The sequence below is a fragment of the Ahaetulla prasina genome, chromosome 7 (genome assembly GCF_028640845.1).
Source record: "Ahaetulla prasina isolate Xishuangbanna chromosome 7, ASM2864084v1, whole genome shotgun sequence".
NCBI classification, from domain to species: Eukaryota; Metazoa; Chordata; class Lepidosauria; order Squamata; family Colubridae; genus Ahaetulla; species Ahaetulla prasina.
This window is the reverse complement of record NC_080545.1, coordinates 13326783-13349206: the sequence shown is the minus strand read 5'-3', so window position 1 is coordinate 13349206 and position 22424 is coordinate 13326783. Positions and strand designations below refer to the sequence as shown.

At 43.4% G+C, this 22424-nt stretch overlaps 1 protein-coding gene across 3 annotated transcripts in view; it reads left to right on the top strand.

Moving 5' to 3' along the window:
* Positions 1-22424, top strand: part of BORCS5 (BLOC-1 related complex subunit 5) — a 39956-nt gene that overhangs the window by 9035 nt on the left and 8497 nt on the right. For all 3 annotated transcript variants that reach the window (XR_009156053.1, XR_009156054.1, XM_058190678.1), the window contains one exon: positions 17190-17347. Coding sequence is in view for 1 of the 3 variants with exons in the window: in XM_058190678.1 (XP_058046661.1) it covers positions 17190-17347 (158 nt within the window). In the remaining 2 variants the exon portion in view is untranslated. The remainder of the gene's footprint in view (positions 1-17189; positions 17348-22424) is intronic.

Below are 22424 nucleotides of genomic sequence, written 5' to 3'. Positions count from 1 at the left end.
TTTATGTTCCAATAAATTGAGGTTGTGTTTGCCTCAATTCAATTATTGCCTCTACTGCTTTTCCCAAAACTATATTCCTGTTTACAGGAATTGGAAAGAGGTACAGTTTAACTTGGACATAGTCAATTTTGAGAGAAGGTGGCCTTCAACAAATTAGTGTGCTAAGGCTCTTGTTGGTCATTGATTTGCTGTGACTGTTTCTCTCCCTTGGTTGTCATTGTCCCAGTTTAAAAAACTCTGGATAACCATTTAAATTTGCAAAAAAAATTGGGGAGGGGGGGGAGGGCTCGTATTTTTTTTTTTTGGCTTTGCTTCTTTGGCCTTGCAACTATCATTGGGGAAAAAGAGATCTCAGGATTCAGGTTGCATAGGATTTTTTTGGCTTTCTGTTTTTGCTTCAGATTATTGTTTAATCATATTATTACTCAGATTATGGGTGGTGTTATCGAAAAAGGGAATATCTTTTAAAACCTTTTACAACAGTCCGGATTATTATTTTTTGTCTATAGCCATCAAAGATCACAAGAAAACAAGCAACCAGTGCAAACAGCAAAAGGCCGCCAATAACCTTGGGGCTCTGAAACTTTGCAAGTGTTTGTTCGAGTGAAATTCTCCTGTGTATCACCAAATAAGAATGAGCTGAGGTCACTCTTGGCAAGAGCGGGCCTGTTTTTTTCCACACAAACAGCACAATATGAGAAGTGGTGTCAAGGAGGAGTAAGGAGGAAGTAAAAGGAAACTGAGGTTGAGTGAAGAGCAGTTTATAAATATATTTTACTTGTGTTTGAATGTGTGTATGTATTATTGTGCTTGTGTGTATGGCTGTATATATACGTAGCCATTTTTTTCCTTTACAAACTCAGAGGAACGTAGTATAAAGATGCTTTTGATAGTCTTAAACATTTGCAGCAATGCTTGTCCCAGAGTTCTCCGTTTAAGGTTTCATAATTCTTTTTGGAAAGACTGTATATCCTTGAACGAGCCATAGTTTAAGCCTCCAGATTCCTGGCTGCTTTGCATTTGGTTTTGCAACCAACGATGATCCATTGAAAGGTTAGAGGCTGGCAGATAGATGGAATCCAATCTACAGTAGCTCTGGTCTGCCACGGTAGTTCTGGATAGCCACAATTGTCTTTCTTCAGATTATCCATCACATTTGTTTTCCTCTGCTCCAAATTGGACAAACACAATCCATGGAAACAGGGTTTCTAGTATCCCCACCATAAAAGTTATTTGCTTTGTCGGGAGTTTTGTTTGTTGTGATTATTTGATTGATAAAAAGGCAAGTGTGTTTTTATTGTAGCACAGCTATGGGGCACCAATGCTCTGCTGGCATAGATCGAGCAGTTTGTGTACCACGATGTTTTCACACAGCCGTTCCCATTTGTGGCTTGGCTTTACATATATGTTTTTAGCTAGCTGTTCCTTGTGTGAAACTGAAGATGTTAAAAAATATAGGTTGAAGTTCCAGAAATACATAGCTAATTTTTTGCACGTTAAAGCTATTTGGAATTTCCATACAGCAACAGTACCCATTAACCTCAAATAAATTGCATGTTTTTTTAAAAAAAGTTTCCATTACCAATTTTTAATGGTGTACTGCAAAAAAGACTGATCAGTAATATCCTAAGCTTTAGACAACTCTAAGATTGTGTAAATTACAATGACTTTGCTTCTTTAAAAAAGCACCTGCATTGAACAGGTAGCCCCACTGACGATTTGGGGTCGAATTGAAATCCTTAATGAGTTTTCATTTGACATCAAATCCAGTTATATTGTTGTGCTGTATAGAAAGTAGTCTTACACTGAATGGGTGCAGTGTTTCTCAACCTGGAGAACTTTCAGATGTGTGGATTTCAACTTCCCAGGTTCTGCTATCAATTTAACAAACCACTGTTCGTAGAGCTGTCTGAATTGATATGTTCTGCTTTAGGTTTCTCCACTAAAACTTGAATAAAGGGACATTTTAGAATAGACTAAACAACCAGTTGACTCATCATTTCAGACATACAATAGTCCTCGACTTACAACCACAATTGAGCTCAAAATTTCTGTCACTAAATGAGACATTTGTTAAGCAAATTTTGTCCCGTGTTATGTCTTGCCTCAGTTATTAAGTGAATCACTGCAGTTGATAAGTTAGGAAACCCGGTTGTAAACTGAATCTGGCTTCCCCCTTGACTTTGCGTATTAGAAGGGCACAAAAAGTCATCACATGACCCTGGGACACAGCAACTGTCATAAATACATGCCAGTTGCCAAGCATCTGAACTTTGGTCATGTGACCATGGGGATGCTGCAATGGTCATAAGTGTGAAAAACAGTAATAACTTTTTTCAGTGCCATTGTAACTCTGAATGGTCACTAAATGAACTGCTGTAAGTTGAGGACTATCTATATTTCCCTACCTAAAGAGAGAAACAGAATGGCCAAGGAGAGGCAAAAAACACCCCCCAAACCAGGGGCCTCTGGTGGCTCAGCAGACTAAGTCTGTCTGTTATTAACACAGCTGCTTGCAATTACTGCAAGTTCAAGTCCCACCAGGCCCAAGGTTGACTCAGCCTTCCATCCTTTATAAGGTAGGTAAAATGAGGATCCAGATTGTTGGGGGCAATAAAAGTTGACTTTGTATATAATATACAAATGGATGAAGACTATTGCTTAACACAGTGTAAGCTGCCCTGAGTCTTCGGAGAAGGGCGGGATATAAATTCAAATTAAAAAAAAACAAACCATGGGAGTAGGAGCAACTTCTGACTTTTCCGTTGAGTTTCCTTGTTCTTTTCCTACCCCTCCCCTCCCAAGGAGGCAGTTAAGTCACTGCTTCTGGGTTGGGGAGAGCAAGGGATTGTGAGATTGGCTGGGAAATTGTCACGGAATGTTGAAAATGAAGATCATGTGATCGCAGCCGCAGTGCAACAGTAGCCAGTAAGCACTGAAGCAGCCACAGCTTCCCCAAATGTCATTCCTTCGGGAATCATGGGTCCCTGGTCTTGGGACACATTCTGTAAGGTAGCCCATTTGAGGTATCGTGGTTGAGAAATCTGTTGCCCTATGATGCACTGTTCCTTCTAGTAAAAGGTCATGACATTAAGAGTAAGCAGTGTAGAGATTATCAGGTGCCACAGCTCTTGCACTACGTTTAAACTCTGGTTTAGCTGTAGCTTAATCTAAATCAGACTTGGGGAAGCCATGGTCCTCCAGATGTTATTAATATGTAATACCCAGTAGGGTGTGAAAAATGTTTCCTTTGAACTATTTCAAGCATAAAGCTTCTTTAAACTACAAAAGTCCCAATTTGAAATGCTAAACTGATTATTTGAGTGTGAAACAGATTCTTCTGATTATTTTAGAAATGATTTGAAGCAGCCATGCAAGCTTAATGCATCCTGGTTAAAGTTCGAAAGAGTCAAAATACTCAAAACTGCCTATTTTATGCAAGAAGCGGGGTGTTTCGTTATATTTCCTGCTTGAAGTGGTTCAAAATCAAATAATTTACTCTTGCTTAGCACCAAGCGTCTCTCAATGTTCTTTTGCTATTTCAGCTCTTGGGAATTGAAGTTCAGAAAAATCTGCGAAGCTGTAAGACTTGATTTCTCATTATTCCCAGATATATCTCAAAATGATTCATATCAGCCAATAAATATGAATCCAAAATAAAGATACATTGTGCATGCATGTATTATTGTTTCTGATGTTCTTTCAAGCCCCCAAAGGGATATGTCCAAACAAAATATTAGGGATTAGGATGGAAATAGTATATGAAGACAGATTTCCTCTCAGCACCGACCAGAAAGAGATAAAAAGTTCTAAATAATAACCAAGAATGAACAGCTTCTTGGGCTGCTTAAAGGAAGGATTTAAATGAGAAACTAGCCCAATGAATAATACTCTGGAAAGAACTGAAGAAGCTTCTTGGATGAGAAGCAAAATGTCTTTAAGGAAAAACAAAGGAAATCCAGTTGCTTTTTGAAAAAGCACCTTTGAGACAACCTTGAACTGGATGACTGAAAATCTCCATAGACAATACTCTGGAAAAGTTTATCTGCATTCATTGTACAGGTGAACTTTAAAGATCAATATTCAATTGAAGCCAGACCTTTTTTTTTATGATGAATGGATAAACTGCTAGAGAAAAAAAGCCATGGAAGGTTATTTGAATTTAAATAAAAAGTTACATTTATTGTATACATAGAGATGGAAAGATTTGGCACTACATACTATGGAAGAATTGTTGGTGAAGTTGAAGTTGATTGATGTGCTAAGATGGATAATTTAAATTTTTTGATTAGAGAAAAGACATTATCTCGTTACTTCATTACTGACTAGAAGCTGCTTATGGACATTTTGCATAAAAATGAAAAAAATAAATTTGTGACATACGGTTTTCATTATTAGACAGGATAGATTATAGAAAGAAGACCAATATGAGTAACTTTAGAGAGGTCAAACATATTTGTACTTACCGTATATACTCGAGTATAAGCCGATCCGAATATAAGCCGAGGCACCTAATTTTACCACAAAAACTGGGAAAAACTATTGACTCGAGTATAAGCCGAGGGTGGGAAATGAGGCAGCTACTGGTCAATGTAAAAAATAAAGATAGAGCCAAGTAAAATAACATGAATATTTATTTGAACGAAAAACAATAAAAGTGCAAAAGGGGGAAGGAGGATTCCCAGCTTTAGAAAATTTAGAACTACGCCGCCTTTGGTATGACCTGAGCATAGCTCATAAAATTATCTGCTACAATGTACTTCCTATCAATGACTACTTCAGCTTCAACCACAACAATACACGAGAACACAATAGATTCAAACTTAAAAGTGAACCTCTCCAATCTAGATTGCAGAAAATGTGACTTCAGTAACAGAGTTGTTAATGCCTGGAATGTGCTACCTGACTCTGTGGTCTCTTCCCAAAATCCCCAAAGCCTTAACCAAAGACTATCTAGTATTGACCTCACCCCATTCCTAAGAGGTCTGTAAGGCGTGCATAAGAGCACCAGCGTGCCTACCGTCCCTGTCCTAATGTTCCCTTTAGTTGTATTCCTTTTATGTATTCAATTCATGCTTATATTTATATAATTATTTAATATGTATTTGACAAAATAAAATGAATGAATGAATGAATGAATAGAATAGAATAGAATAGAATTTTTATTGGCTAAGTGTGATTGGACACACAAGGAATGAATGAATGAATGAATGAGTGAGTGAGTTACTTCAACAACATTGTCTCACAGAAATTGACAATACAACTGCAAGCATGAAAATGAGTCCTCCTTTAGCTTCCAAGGGACCAGGGTGCCTCTGAAGGTCAGTGCTCTAAGCACTAAGAACCCAGCACAAATCTAAGCCTGTATGCACACCAATAGTGAAAATACCCTGCACAGTGTCTCTTGGCAGAGAAGGTTAATTTTCATAGACGTTGGGGTGGCTCTTTTTTTTTTTTTTTTTGGCAGGGCAATAAGGGTCTCTAATATCATTAAACCCAAGTGTGAGGAAAAAGACAGCAGCTAAAATGTTAAGGCCAGTTGTGTGACCTTCTCCAATACAGTTGGCCTGGCTGTTTGCCAAAACTTAAAACACCCTCCCATCCCCCCTCCCTGCTAAAGCTTCTTTCTTAAAACAATTGTGGTCTTTGCCTTTCATTGTGCCAATCGACTTTAGAAGTCTGTGTGTGTGTGTGTGTGTGTGAGAGAGAGAGAGAGAGAGAGAGAGAGAGGGAGGGAGGGAGGGAGTGCAAAAGGGGGAAGGAGGATTCCCAGCTCTAAACAAAGGGAAATCCCGGAATGCCAGCGCGAAAGGCGGTGCTCGCGTTCCTCCTCCCTTGCTCAAAAGCCCCAACATGATATTGGAATTGGATGCCATTATATACCTGCTGAGGGGATAATTTGAATAACTTGAAAGATATAAAAGCTCTAAACATATTTGTTTAAAAATCTAAAATCTATACTTAAAATAAATGAATATAAAGTAATAAAGTTCTTTAAAGTTGTAATTCACTTTGCTGCTGAAAAAGAAAAGAAGCTTAACACCTTAAATGGTATTTATTAACTGAAATATCATCAAATCAAATATATAATGAGGTATATTATAATGACCTTTGTTTTCAGAAAGAAGCATGATGGAAGTTTTTCAATAAAGGGGGAAATATAGAAAAAACTTAGTGTCATGCTCATATATCATCTTTACAGATGTTGTTAACACTATACTATGGCAGCATATGATGGTACAATGTTTCAATCAATTTCAGGATGAAAAACTCATCAATGAGGAGGAGGAGTATAATTTATTAACCTTGTATGATATCAGTTTCTCAAGGACTCTAGAAGGACCCGAGGAAGAAATCTCTGCCCCCTCCCCACTTTCCCTTTCCAACCCAGCCTTCCAAGGGGACCTTTGAGGGAGAAATCTCTGCCCCCTCCCCACTTTCCCTTTCCAAGGCAGCCTTCCAAGAGGACCTCTCGAAAAGAGCGAAAGCTTTCTCCTGGCCGTTTTACCACCACCACACCCTCCACGCCGGCTATCCTAGGCTGGGTTAGAAACAAGGAGGGGGAAGTTCAAGGACCACATCGATGGCACGAGCTCAGATTGCCGGCTGGGGATGATGGGCGCTGCAGTGCGATCTCGGGAGAGACTAGGGGGGAAGAAAGAAGACTGTTTCCCCACACCCTAGGATTGGGGAAAACATTGACCCCCCCCTTAGTTGCGGGAGAAGGGTTGCGCTTCAAAGCGGTCGCCTCCATCCATCAATCCATCCTTCCTTCCTTACTTCCATCCATCCATCCATCCTTTTTTTTTTCCCAGCGAGCGGTGCGTGTGTGTGACATGCAAGCAAGACGTCTCACGGGGCGTGTGTGTGTGTGTTTGTGGTGGGGGTCTCGTCCCAGCCACCCACCCACTCGCTCCCTTTCCCTCTTCGGAGCGTGGGCTGTTCCCGTTCGCCCTGGCCTCCGTCCTCCGATCTCCTGCGCTGGGAGCGGCGGCGAGCCAGCGAACGGCCGGGCACCGCGGACTTTGGCAAGGAGGAAGGTGGGAGGAAGCGGAGCTGCCGGCTGTGGGGGTTGAGGCGTGCAAGAGGAGTGGCGTGGAAAGGCCTTTTTGTGTGTGTGTGCGTGTGTGTGCGCCTGTGTGCCTAGGGAGGCGGGCTGCGGCTGTGTGGGGGTTGAGGCGTGCAAGAGGAGCGCGCCTCCTCCTCTTCCTCCACGCTCGCTCCTCTTGCACGCCCCTCAACCCCACCATCCCCCACCCTCTCCGCGCGTGAAGGTCACCTCCTCCCTCTTCCAGGCGGCGGCGGCGGCGGCGGCTCGGCGGGCGCCACAGCCGGCAGCTTCGCTTCCCTCCCACCGGTCCTAGTCCAGCCGAACGGTGAAAGCGACATGCCGAGCGCCGCTCCGCTTTCACCGTTCGGCTGGACTGGGACCGGTGGGAGGGAAGCGGAGCTGCCGGCTGTGGCGCTCCGCTCGGGGCCGCCGCCGCCGCCGCCTGGAAGAGGGAGGAGGTGACCTTCACGCGCGGAGAGGGTGGGGGATGGTGGGGTTGAGGGGCGTGCAAGAGGAGCGAGCGTGGAGGAAGAGGAGGAGGCGCGCTCCTCTTGCACGCCCCTCAACCCCCCCCCCCAGCCGGCCGCTCGCTTCCTCCCACCGGTCCTAGTCCAGCGAGCGGTGAAAGCGACATGCGGCGCGCTCCGCTTTCACCGTTCGGCTGGACTGGGACCGTGGGAGGAAGCGGAGCTGCCGGCTGTGGCGCTCCGCCCGGAGCCGGACCCGCCGCCGCCGCCTGGAAGAGGGAGGAGGTGACCTTCACGCGCGGAGAGGGTGGGGGATGGTGGGGTTGAGGCGTGCAAGAGGAGCGGCGTGGAGGAAGAGGAGGCGCGCTCCTCTTGCACGCCTCAACCCCCACAGCCGGCAGCTCCGCTTCCTCCCACCGGTCCTAGTCCAGCGAGCGGTGGCGACATGCCGGCGCCGCTCCGCTTTCACCGTTCGGCTGGACTGGGACCGTGGGAGGAAGCGGAGCTGCGGCTGTGGCGCTCCGCTCGAGCCGCCGCCGCCGCCGCCGCCGCCTGGAAGAGGGAGGAGGTGACCTTCACGCGGAGAGGGTGGGGATGGTGGGGTTGAGGCGTGCAAGAGGAGCGGCGTGGAGGAAGAGGAGGAGGCGCGCTCCTCTTGCGCCCTCAACCCCCCCACAGCCGGCAGCTCCGCTTCCCTCCCACCTTCCTCCTTGCCAAAGTCCGCGGTGCCCGAAGCCGTTCGCTGGCTCGCTCGCTCGCTCCCAGCGCAGGAGATCGGAGGACGGGGGCCAGGGCGAACGGGAACACTGCACCACCAGGGCTTCCCCGCGCCAATGCACAGCCCGCCAAGTTTGCGCCGTCCGCCCACCAGACACGGGAATGGGGGCCGGCCTGGGGGCGACAAATCCCGCGAGACCTCGGCGGGCCCGCTCCCCGTCCCTCCCATGGGAGTCCGTTCGGTACCCCCTCCTGTGCGGGGTTCCCGAAGACGTAGACTCGAGTATAAGCCGAGGGGACGTTTTTCAGCACAAAAAACGTGCTGAAAAACTCGGCTTATACTCGAGTATATACGGTAAGTCTACTATGAAGAGTATCACAGTATAAATGTCTATGGAGATTTTCACATTTAGATAACGATGCGTGTCTCTTGTTTTGGCCAGCTTACTAAACTCACATTTCATCATTTTTGACCACATGATTATCTTGAAATTTGATTTATAAATATTTATAACCCATTCCAATTCAAACAGACCGTTCGTTAACTCGTGTATCTGTTATTCTATAATTCTGAGTGCCTATTTCTCAGTCATACCAAATACGTCCAAATATGAATGATTTCATTCCTTTGTTATTTTAGAAAGGTCTGCATTTTCTTTTATTGTATATCATCAATGCAAATGCTTATTTTCATATGCTTCTGACTCATTCTGAATAGTGCCCATTCATCTCCTTTAAATGTAATCAAAAATCCCTTTGCTGTTAAAATACTGTTGGAAGGAAATGCCCTTCTGGGTTCAGTTCCAAGTGGGGAGAAAGACACTGGAAATATGGTAGCTGCTTGGAAAGATGGTTTTAATGGTGGACAGGACCACATAGTTTGAGGTCCTAAAAAAAAGGGGGATCACATGACTTGATGATGTTGGGTGAAGAAGACGAAAAGGGCCGAAATGCTGAGAGTGCTTGAGTTTTATACCCTCTGTTGGGCCCCACCTTAGTGTTTCCTGTTCCTGTGTAAGAAATGTATCCCATTGGCTGTCAGATTCCCAGGGCGTGGGGGTCTCTTAGCTAACTTCGTAGGCTTTGTCTGTGTCCCAGACTTGTTTGAATGCTGGCTGATGTAAATTTCCCAGGTGCCATGTGGTGAATTTCTGTTGGTAGCTGGGTCCTATTATGTCTTTTGTGCTGCAGATGAGGTGGCTCAGGCCTTAATGGCCCACTGACAAAGGGCCATTAATAAAATAAAAAATAAAATAAATAAAATAAAAATATTTATAAATAAAAAAGTATTTATTTATAAATAAAAAAATAAAATAAAAACAAAGGAAAAATTCCGAATCATCCTTCCTGGTTTATATCCTTTCATTTATCTTAAGCGAGGGTTGCCCATTCACAAAGTGAGATGATATCCTTGTATTTCCTTGTCAGGCTGGTCTTTCTGGTGTAGGAATTTAGCACCCACCCCCCTCCTAGAAGAATGAAATATTCTAGGAAATATTTTAAAAAGCAGAATATTATACCTTCCTGGATGAGAAAAGGAGAAACATGCTTTTGGAAAGCGGCCCCCACCTTTGTTAATAGCCCCAGAAAGACAAAAGACATCTTATCTACAACACAGAAGACCTTCAGCTCCAGGGTGATGGGATTAAGACATGGCCCTCAGGACATGATAGGATTAGCCTCTACCCATCTCACCACATGGCACCTGGGAAGATTACATCAGCCAGCAAGGCTCAGGCAAGCTTGAGGGACAACCTACTATGTTAGCTAAGACCCCCACCCCATGGGAGTCTGACAACCAATCAGGATACTCTTCCTGTGCCCCAGAAAGTTCAGAGCTCAGAAAAAGCATAAAACCAGGGAGTGCACAGGATCTCAGCCCCTTTTCTGTTCAGGAACTCAAGCCATGTGATCCTGACCACCATTAAACCATCTTTCCAAGCAGCCTCCATGTTTCCAGTGTCTTTGTCCCCACTTGGAACTGAACCCAGATGGATATTTCTTCCAACACTGGTTTGCTGTGTCACCAGGATCCAATCAAAGCGATTGTGTGTGGGACTAATCATACAAAGAGTTTGACCACCTTGAACAAACAACAATTTTGGCTGCCATTTTCCAGCCTGACTTGAAAATGTGCTTAAAAAAAAAAAAGACAGGGCTTTTAAACATTATTTTCACCTGAATTATTTTCACATTCCTCTTACGAGATTTGGAGGATATGATGCAGCTTAGTTTTTTACTTTATGTACAATAAATACGTAGAACATTGGAGCCCAGCTTAGCAGGCCATTGTAGGAAGTTAGCACCCACCCCGCTCCTAGAAGATTGAAATATTTTAGAAAATATTAAAAAGGCAGAATATATTTCCCTGGATGAGAAATGGAGAAACATGTTTTAAGGACAAAGCAGCTCTCTGCTGCTTCCAGCCTCCCCCCACCTTTGTCAATGGGTCATAGACAGAAACTCATTCTCCCCACCTTTGTCAATGGGACCATCATCTGCAACACAATAGGACCCATCTAGCAACAGAAACTCACTACATGGCACCTGGGAAGATTACATCAGCCAGCAAGGCTAGCTGAGACCCCCACCCCCTGGGACTCTGACCAATCAGGATACTCTTCCTGTGCCCCAGGAAGATCGAAGCTCAGAGAAAGCATAAAGCCAGGGCACACTCAGCAGCTCGCCCTTTTCTGTTCAGGAACTCAAGCCATGTGATCCTGACCACCATTAAACCATCTTTCCAAGCAGTCTCCATGTTTCCAGTGTCTTTTTCCCCACTTGGAACTGAACCCAGATGGATATTTCTTCTAACACCATAATACGCTTGGAACACTTGGATGTAAGAATTGTAAAGAGAACAGGCCTCGTCCAGTGTTTCTCACCTGTGGCAACTTTAAGATAGGTGGACTTTAACTCCCAAATGCTGGCTGGGGAAATCTGGGAGTTGAAGTTCACCCAAGTTGAGGCTCCAAAATAAAGTTGAGAAACATTGGCCTAGGATATTGTATGAAGTGATGGATGTGTATTTTAACATACCTTTTACAGCAGGAGTCTCCAGCCTTGGCAACTTTAAGGCTTGTGGCCTTCAATTCTGGCTGAGGAATTCTGGGAGTTGAAGTCCACAAGTCTTAAAGTTGCCAAGGTTGGAGGCTCCTTCTTTACAGTACTCTTATTCATTGAAGACCTGGCCATTTGACTTAATTGTCACATAGGGAGCAAGTCTTCAATTTGTGCCAATCTGTTTTTTTGTCCAGGTTGTTTACAGCTAGACTGGTTCACCCAGATATCTGGAACATCCTCACAGTATCATCATTGTACTTGCCCATTTTAATTTGGAAGGCATTCGGCTCCCCTTCCCCCGCTAGTTTGGAGGTAGACGAAGTAATTGTTTCAGGGACGTTTCAGGGACATTTCAGATTCAAGTTTGAAGCTGCTGATAAGGGAGCCTATAATTGGAGACATAAACAGCCAAGCGAAGGAAGTAGCCTGAGATAATTGGGTGTTCCTGCTCTGTCCCACTTAAACACATCAATAATATTATGACTTTTATGCTTGGTTAACATAGATGAGAAGAATTTGAAAAGCCGCTCAACTCCAGTCATGTCTTGACAGGAAATAATGAACAGATATGGCAGCTAAGAATGCCGAGATTTCCTGCTCATCCAAATAAACGGTATTTTAATCAGAACTGAAGTCTGAATCCATTCTGGTGTCCTTGATCTTGGCAATCACTCCTAAGTTCCTAACATATCCACCTCTGTGAGCAGAATTAAATGGTTATTTTGCCTGAATGAGCAATGGTTATCAAGTTAAATTGCCCTTGTGCATGCTTGAAGGGATTTAATTAATTTATTTAATTTTTATAGCTGCCCATCTCAAGCAAATGATGCTGGGTTAGCGTTAGGTATTGTAGTCCACTCTAGGACAGGAGTGGATTTTCAGAATACAGATAGTCCTTGACTTACGACCACAGTTGAGCCCCAAATTTTGTTAAGTGAGACATTTGTTAAGTGAGCTTTGCCCCATTTTACGACCTTTCTTGCCAAAGTTGCTAAGTGAATCACTGCGGTTGATAAGTTAGTAACACGGTTGTTAAGTGAATTAGTCTTTCTTACTGATTTTGCTTCCCAAAAGGTTGCAAAAGGTAATCACATGACCTGTCCAATCACCGTGAGGCCTGAGCGTTCCTCTCTCTCTTTATCTTTTGGAGTAAGAGCCCAAAAGTGTAGAATCAAGTTTTTAATGGAATCTGTATTATGTATGCGCTTGATAATGATATAACATGGAAGAAGACAGAGATAGCTTTCCATCCATCCTCTCAGCTGCTCCTGCTCTTGTTGCTTGTTTTGTGCTGCCTGGGATGCTACTTATTCAACATTTTTTTGCAATGATTTTTGTTCATTTTAAGTGACTTATTTTTTCCCCATGGCTGCTTTGAAGTTTTGCTTTTTGGTAGAAAAACAGCTATATATTTTCACATAATCAGACAAGTCTGACAACAGTTGTGTCAGAGTGGAAAACATGATAGCGTGGTCTTTGGCAATCTGGCGTCTTGCTTTTGTCTGTAAGTGTTAGGACCAGGTGATTGCATTTGCAGGGGGATAGGGGATAAAACCAGTGGTGGGATTCAACCGGTTCGCACCACTTTGGCCGAACCGGTTGTTAAATTGCTAGCTGGCCCCTCCCCTCCCCTTCCAGAAGTCCCCATGTGCTCCATTTTGGCTCCCAGGTAAGTGCAGGGAGGCCTACTAGGCCCAAAGCAGGGCGCGGGTGGTAGTGCTGCAGTTCCCCCCCCCCCACGTGGCCCATTTTTTTTCTCCCAGGGGGCTGCAGGGAGGCCTACTAGGCCCAAAATGGGATGCAGGGGGTGTGGGGCAGCCTCCCCGTGGCCCGTTTTTGCTCCCGGGGGGGGGAGTGCAGGAGGCCGAGTGCTGCCTGTCACACTCCCTGGCCACGCCCACCATGGCCACGCCCACCCAGCTGGACATTAGGGCAAAGAACCGGTTGTTAAATTATTTGAATCCCACATCGTCATCATGATGTCTTGGCACATGACAGAGTTATTAAAGAATTATATGCGGTTGAAATATTTAAAATTCCTGGAGAGAAAAGGCATGGTCAGAGTAGCAAAGGCCAGGCTGGGTCAGGGAGGGGGGGAATTCACTTAACAGAACTGAGCTATAGAAATACAGGTAGCCCTCAACTTATGACCACAACCGAGCTCAAAATTTCTGTTGCTAAGCAAGACAGTTGTTAAGGGAGTTTTGCCCCGTTTTACGACTTTTCTTGTCACAGTTGTTAAACGAACCACTGCAAGTGCTAAGTTAGAAACACGGTTGTTAAGTAAATCTGGCTTCCTCGTTAACTTTGTCAGAAAGTTACAAAAAGGTGATCGCATCTCACACACACACACACACACACACACACACACACGGGACACTGCAACCATCCTAATATGAGTCCGATGCCAAGCATCCGAATTTTAATCACGTGGTCATGGGGATGCTGCAGTGGTCATAAGCGTGAAAAAAACAGTCATAACTCACTTTCTCAGTGCCGTTGTAACTTTGAACGGCGGTAGTAAGTCAAGAACTACTTGCAGAATGCCCATTCATGCGCGGTGACTGTGATTACGGGCATGGCTAACTCTTGAAATGTGGTTTGATAGTTTTAAATAAAAGATGGTGACAGCAAACTAGCCAAGTGTCTCAGCAGTTGTGACTGTCTAAGGCAGGGCTGGGCAACTATGGCCCCTTTATGACCTATGGACTTCAACTCCCAGAATTCCTGAGCCAGCATGCTGGCTCAGGAATTCTGGGAGTTGAAGTCCATAGGTCATAAAGGGGCCATAGTTGCCCAGCCCTGGTCTAAGGTCAAGCATCTCAAAATAGTCATGGCTATACAGGTAGTCTTTTTGACTTACTATAATTCACTTAATGACCACTCAAAGTTACAGCAGCACTGAAAAAGTGACTTATGACCGTTTTTCACACTTAGGACCATTGCGGCATCTCCACGGTCACATGATTTACATTCGGATGCTTGGCAACCGACTCACATTTATGATTGCGGTGCCCCGGAGTCATGTGATCCCCTTTTGCAACCTTCTGACAGGCAAATTCAAACGGGGAAGCTTCACTTAGCAACCGTGTTGCTAATTTAACAACTGCATTGATTCACTTAACACGAGTGGTGCGGTGGCCCGGAGGTGGAGCTCTCGCCTCGCAATCAGGAGGCTGTGAGTTTGATCCTAGGTAGAGGCAGATATTTCTCTATCTGGGTACACGGAGAATAGATCTGCTGGGAAAAACTCCGCATTGGTGACAGGAAGGACATCTGGCCAGTAAACACTCGGCTCCATTCAGTTGCCCAGACTCCACCCCGCAAGGGATTATGGGGTCGTTAAAAGATGAATGATTCACTTAGCAACAGTGGCAAGAAAAGTCGTAAAATGGGGCAAAACTCACTTAACAAGTTTCTCACTTAGCAACATAAATTTTGGGCTGAGTTGTCCTCGTACCTGTACAATAGTCATGTTATTTATTGTTTGTTGTCTCTATAGGAAAAGATTTATGAATGGTCCCAGGCTTCATGGAACCAATGTACTTCAGCTGTGTGTTTTCAAAAGGCTTTTTACAGATCAGTTTGGTTTGGAAGATGGTCTCCTGGGGCTTCTGTCGGCTATATAGCTTTTCAGAACATTGAAATAGGATCTTTTCAGAGTGTTGGTGAATTTCCTTGATAATCAGCCAGGAAGATGATCTCAGAAAATATTATTTCACTGTAATGCTGCTTCCACTCCATCAGTAAATATCAGAAATGTAAATAAATAAATAGGCACAGAACTGCAAGGGGGAAATAAAAGCAGTCTGTTAATGCGAATAAAATCTGATGGGGTTTGAATTGATTTTTTTTCCTTCAGGGGCTTTTATATCTTCAATATGCTGCATAAATAAACATTTGCTATATCATTTTTATTTAAGCTTCTGGTAGAAATATGCTGGAAACTCTTTGGAGCATCTGTCTTCCTTACCCCCCACCCCCACCCCCTGACTCCAAATCTGCATTGCTAAAATGTGCCAAAATAGCTGCTTGGGGTGGGGGGGGGGAGAGCACTTTTCCCCTCCCCATAATTAAGGGCATAAGTAGAGATGGGAGGCTTCTGGAGAAGATAATCATTCCAGTTCTCCATTTAAACACCTCCAGAAACTTTGAAAAATATCCTGGGATTGTGATACCAAAATTCACCCATTTTAGTACTAAAAGTTATCATGAGCTGTCCTTCCCATTTTGGTGATAGTGATGATTGGTTTAGAGTGGGTCTGGAAACCTGAAACCTCTTGCTATCATTCTCACCCTTATTACTCCCTTATTTTAAAAAAAAATAATTAACATCCAAAATCCTGACCTTCCATACATGTTATCATAGCTTCCTATAGCTCTCTGGGCCTGGGGCTGAGGCAGAAGGAATAGAATAGAATAGAATAGAATTTTATTGGCCAAGTGTGATTGGACACACAAGGAATTTGTCTTGGTGCATATGCTCTCAGTGTACATAAAAGAAAAGATACGTTCATCAAGGTACGACATTTACAACACAATTGATGGTCAATATATCAATATAAATCATAAGGATTGCCAGCAACAGGTTATAGTCATACAGTCATAAGTGGAAAGAGATTGGTGATGGGAACTATGAAACGATTAATAGTATTGCAGATTCAGTAAATAGTCTGACAGTGTTGAGGGAATTATTTGTTTAGCAGAGTGATGGCCTTCGGGAAAAAAAAGGAGCTATCTTTCTCCATTTTTTCCCAGTGTGTTTTCCCCTATGCAAGAGGTTGCGTCCCACTGAAGGACCCATGGAGCTCCCTGATTAAGCATCGTTATTGTATCATACTGGACAAGCAGTCTGGTGGCCTAGTGGGGAAGGCGCTCTCCTCCCACTTAGAAGGTTGAGAGTTCAATTCTAGGTAGAGGCAGATGTTTCTTTCTTAGGGCGCAAAAGAAAAAAATATTGGCTGCAAACTCCACATAGGCGTCAGGCAGGGCATCCGGCCATTAAACGCTCAGCTCCTTCCAGTTGCTCCCATTCAACGCCAAATTAAAGGATTACAGAGTCGTAAAAACCAAAGTGTAGAAAACTGTACAGGCAGTCCTTGATGTCAGCGTTCCAGAAAACCCTTACAATCATTTGTTTTTAGTGACTGTTCAAAGTTACAACATGAAAAAAGTGACTTTTTGACCATTTTTCACATAGGACCGTTGCAGCATCCCCGCGGAAGTGTGGGATGTGTGTCACATCAAAATTTAGATCTTTGCCAACTGACTCATATTTATGACGGTTGCAGTGTGCCAGGGTCATGTGATCCCCTTTTGCGACCTTCTGACAAAGTCAATGGGGAAGCCAGGTTCGGTTTACAACCTTGTTACTAACTTAACAACTGCAGTGATTCACTTAACAACAGTGGCGAGAAAGGTCATAAAATGGGGCAAAACTCACTTAACAGCTATCTCATTTAGCAACAGAAATTTGGAGCTCAGTTGTGGGCATCAGTCGAGGACTACCTGTACAGTGTGTCTTTCTTTAATTATGAGTGGAAATGAAGAATGCATTAAAATTATCACTGCCTTGCCACTATCCATAAAAGAAGCTTTTTTTTTTTTAGCTAATTTTCAGCTCTTATCTGGATTACACTAGCAATCTTTTAAGTCAACATATCTCAACCTTGGCAGTTTGGAAGATGTGGGACTTCAACTCCTAGAATTCTGAGAATTGAAATCCACAAATCTTAAAGTTGCCAAGGTTGAGAAACACTGTTTTCGATGACCTTACCATGTAGGCAGATAATATTTGGACATTTTATTTATTTATTTATTTTTTCCTTTCTCATCCTTTGGTTCTTGGCGATGTCCTTAATTAGCCTCTGTTTCCTTCCCATCCTTTCTAGGTCTTCTTAGTGGGCAGATGTCTCCAACCAACATTAAACTAGAAAAACTTGATTCTCAGCAAGTACTACAGCTGTGTCTCCGGTACCAGGACCACCTCCACCAGTGCGCAGAAGCTGTGGCCTTTGACCAGAATGCTTTAGTCAAGCGGATTAAAGAGGTGCGACCATGTTGGATCTGGAGAGGTTTTTTTTTCCTGTAGATACAGCTATGAAATACGGAAGGATTCACGCACAAACCACTGCATTTACTGAACTGGCTTGCATGCTTGGTGTGTTGTTCCAAACACAAAATGAAAACATTCAGGGCAGGCGCACTGGTAGGGGTGGGGTGGGGGTGGGGGAATGGAAGAGGGAGAAATCCAAGGACATCAGCAGCAGTAACTCAGGAGAAGCAGTAACTCAGGAGAACAAGGAAAAGATAGATACTGTAAATTTTGAGGAGTTTCTGCTTCCCTGAAAAATTACTTTAATGAAAAGTTTAATGAAAAGAAGGACTAGGGGTGACAGGATAGCAGTGTTCTGATACCTCAAATGTTGCCACAAAGAAGAGAAAGTCAAGCTATTCTCCAAAGCACCTGAGGGCAGGACAAGAAGCAATGGGTGGAAAGTACCGGTAATCCAGGAGAGAAGCAACTTAGAACTAAGGAGAAATTTCCTGACAGTTAGAACAATTAATCAGTGGAACAACTTGCCTCCTGAAGTTGTGGATGCTCCAACACTGGAAGTTTTTAAGAAGATGTTGGATAACCATTTGTCTGAAGTGGTGTAGGGTTTCCTGCCTAAGCAGGGGGTTGGACTAGAAGACCTCCAAGGTCCATTTCAACTCTTCTCTTCTCTTCTCTTCTCTTCTCTTCTCTTCTCTTCTCTTCTCTTCTCCTCTCCTCTCCTCTCCTCTCCTCTCCTCTCCTCTCCTCTACCCTACCCTACCCTACCCTACCCTACCCTATCCTACCCTACCCTACCCTAAAGCTGGGAGTTGAAGTCCACAAGTCTTAAAGCTGCCAAGTTTGGAGACCCCTGATTTAAATGCTAATTTCTTTATCTGGTTACTTAAGCTTTTTGTAGTTTTCCACACCAGAACAACTTTAAGTCATTTCTTGTGTCACTGTTTAAACAGTAGGTGTATCTGTGAGACGACCATAGGTATTTCATGGCACAACTCTAACTGAGAAGAGGCAAATGCTTGCTTTTAGAAAATCCTAAAAAAAAAAAATCAACAGAAAGTGAAGTAGCTAATTGTACAACAGTACCTTAGACGCTGGTGACTCAGAACACTTGCATCATAGTGTCACGATATGCGTGATGTTATTGTGGCTTGTAAGAATGTCCATGATCCTCTACAGAACTTCCAGGAGGAACTGGGCAATACGACTATAAGGTCACATAGCTTGAGAAAATGCCTTCTTTCTCTATTTTTTCCTTGGTGATGAAATCCCAGAATGGCTGCCCCAATCTACTGCTCACAAAATAATATGCACTGTGTATGTTTGGTGGAGGTGAGAAGGGAAGGGGAAAGAATCTGGAAGAGTTTTCCTTCCTTCCTTCCCTCCCTCCCTCTTCTTTCTCTTCCCATAATTCTCCTTCTCATTTCCTGCCTTCCTTCCTTCCTTCCCTCCCTCCCTCTTCTTTCTCTTCCCATAATTCTCCTTCTCATTTCCTTCCTTCCTTCCCTCCCTCCCTCTTCTTTCTCTTCCCATAATTCTCCTTCTCATTTCCTGCCTTCCTTCCTTCCTTCCCTCCCTCCCTCTTCTTTCTCTTCCCATAATTCTCCTTCTCATTTCCTGCCTTCCTTCCTTCCTTCCCTCCCTCCCTCTTCTTTCTCTTCCCATAATTCTCCTTCTCCCTTCCTTCCTCCCTCTTCTTTCTTTTCCCATAATTCTCCTTCTCATTTCCTGCCTTCCTTCCTTCCTTCCTTCCTCCCTCTTCTTTCTCTTCCCATAATTCTCCTTCTCATTTCCTGCCTTCCTTCCTTCCCTTCCTCCCTCTTCTTTCTCTTCCCATAATTCTCCTTCTCATTTCCTGCCTTCCTTCCTTCCTTCCCTTCCTCCCTCTTCTTTCTCTTCCCATAATTCTCCTTCTCCCTTCCTTCCTCCCTCTTCTTTCCCTTCTCATGATTCCCTCCCTCCCTCCCTTCCTTCCTTCCAAATACGTACTTTTGCTAAAATTCTTCCATTTGGTGCCTGTGAGCCAAGTTGTTCTGAACCGTCTCTCTTCAGGGGGGGAAAAATAAATCCTCCATCAGCTCAGTGGATAAACGTGATTAATGTAAATAAACAAAAAGCCGAAGTCTGCAAAAATAAACACTAAACGCAGTTTATACAAACTTTTCTAAATTTGAAACAAAGTAATTCACGTCAAGTTCACTTGTATCAACTGAGCTTGATTTCTAAAATTGTTAAGAAGGTACATTGCATGGAAAAGAAAAAAACCCAGAGGAAGAAAAGAAGGAAGACAGTTCTTGATAAATTGCGTACTTGGGAGCAAAACAAGGATTAGTCATCGTGATGTGCTGGAATAAACCCAGCATTCGCTTTAATGATAAATGATCACTATATATAAAAGCTTTCCAGCTGTGTCTGCATCTAGGATTTCTGAGGATGACTAATGTGCTGTTATTATCGGAAGCAGAGGAGTTGGGAAATTATAGGCTTATAATAGTAGGGTATAGAAAATATATAATGTCTCTCTATACGCTATCCAATTTTCTCTTGGAAAATTGCTTCCTATTTTTTTTTTCTCCTGGAGAACCCAGCTCTTCCAGAGTTCATGAAAAGCAATATGCCGGGCTAGAATAAGCAAGGAGGTTTATCTTTTTGGAAGGAGGGATGAACTTTCAGAGACCAGATTTGATGTAGCTCCAAATGTAGGAAACCCAAACTTATTTAATGGACACTAGAGAGATCCTGCATAAAAATCCAGTGAGAACATTGATGGCAAAGATGCAGAAAAAAAGGATCTAGAATAATAATAATAAAAAAGGTAGGGTTTGAGCAAAAAACATTGGGATGACTTGATTCCAGAGGAAGTGGAGTGCATCTCTTTTTCAAAATGAATTTTGGCGGAAGAATTCAGAGTTGAGATGGCATTAAAATAATGGCCAATGCAGTCTCAGCCCAGCCAGAATATAGTCCAGATCAGGGGTCTCCAACCTTGGTCCCTTTAAGATTTGTGGACTTCAACTCCCAGAGTTCCTCAGCCAGCTTTGCTGGCTGAGGGACTCTGGGAGTTGAAGTCCACAAGTCTTAAAGGGACCTAGGTTGGAGACCCCTGGTCCAGCTCATCCCTTAAAAAGTGATGGTGCAATGGTTAGAATGCAGTATTGTAAGCTAACTTTGCCAACTGCCAGCAGTTCGATCCTGACAGGCTGAAGGTTGACTCAGCCTTCTAGCTTTCCAAGCTTAGTAAAATGAGGACCTGGATCGTTGGGAGCAATATGTTGAATCTGTAAACCGCTTAGGGAGGGTTGTAAAGCACTGTGAAGTGGTATATAAATCTTAAGTGCTATTGCTAAAATGGGAAAGTTGCAGAAAGTTATTCATCACTGACTAGCGCTGATGAACTTATGTAGTTTAGGTAATGAAGAGTCTACAAGAAAACAACCAAGCACCAAGAATCCCTCCTTTCAACCTTGAAGTATAAAAAAATCTCCTTTGTCAGGGTCTAAGGATGGCCTTTTGAGAAGGGGCTGGACCCACACCTCTTTCAAGACAGGCGCTACCACCCAATTCTGCAGAGAGGCATTATTTGTGTGAAGAAAACACAACATCTTTTTGTTTATTAAGTGGACAACATTTTGGTCAAGTCCATAGTATTTGACTACAGTAATTTTGCTTCACTTCCCAGCAAATGATAAGAAATTGATCGCATTTCCTGTATGCATTAGTTTATGAAGTAGTTCACGAACCCCTGAGCTTTACCTATGAAATACATGTTCACTCTTTTTTGTTGGACATCTCCTGGTATGGATATTTGCACTGCAGTAATCCAGGAGACACACCTGGCAGGGAAGGTGCATTGCCAGGTGAGTTCATTTGATTCTTGAGGTTGAAAAAGTGCTTATTATGAATTACGCAGAATTTTGCTTGTGAAAGAAGTCGCAAACCCTTCCATGGGTAAGGAAATAGGTACGGTACAATGCAAGATAGTGCTCACTGTATTGTGTCGGGCTTTATTTATAGAGTTGCTAAATAGTATAGGACATTGGGTGGAAGAAATATGATCTAATGTGCTTTGCACACGAGACAGATGGTTTTGTTTGCAATCATAAGCCCTCTGCTCATTGGAGGCTGGTTGATGGTTTGTGAGCAGCAAGGTATGACTTCATAAGGTTTGGGGGTGAGATTGTTTGCTGACTGCCACAATTTTAAATAGCAGAAGCAGAATTTGGGTCTGCTGTGAGTTTGTTATAAATGTCAAACAGCTGAACTTCTGGATTGGATTTATATTTTTGAAAGGGCTTTAAGATAAACGTTGAGAGACAATGAATCATTAGCTTTCTCTGTTTCCAGCTCTTCTGGGAGAACCAGTTTGGAAAGGCTAATGCGGATTAGATCAGATTATATATATGTTGAGGAGATCGTGAAATTAATTATCGTTAGTACTCAGTTTTTAAAATAGTCCAGGTACATTAAGATTGTCCTCAAATGTGCTTTTTTGAGAGGCAACTGGACTTTCTTGTTTTTCTTTGAAGGTGTTTCGCTTCTCATCCAAGACGCGTTTATGACTTTCTGTCTGAGGCTAAGGGGTTTAGAAGAAAATTTTCTGGTAAAATTAGAATTGATTGCAAATTGGAAGTGTGCAAAGGTGGTATTCAGCCGGTTCGGACCGGTTCAGGCGAACCGGCAGCGGAAATTGCGGGTGGGCCCACTCGGCTCACCCACCTGCCCCAGCTCTGTGCTGTCCTAATTGAGGTATGTTTTTGAGGCTGGGCACATGTGCGGAAGGTGTGCGCCTGAGCAAAGTGCATGCACGGAAGACTGAGTGTATCCACAGAGGTGCACGCTCACATTTTCACTGCTGGGCGAACCGGTAGGTAAATTATGTGAATCCCACCTCTGGAAGTGTGGGCTGAGGAAGATTAAATAGGATAGTTGTTCAAAAAACAGTACTTTTTTATAGCAATAGCTAGAAAATTCTGCTAGTGAAAGGAAGCTTTGATTAATTGGTGGATCATGTGGTGTCAAGTCATTTTATACTCCCTAGGGAATCATGTAGATATAGAAAAGAAAGTTAAAC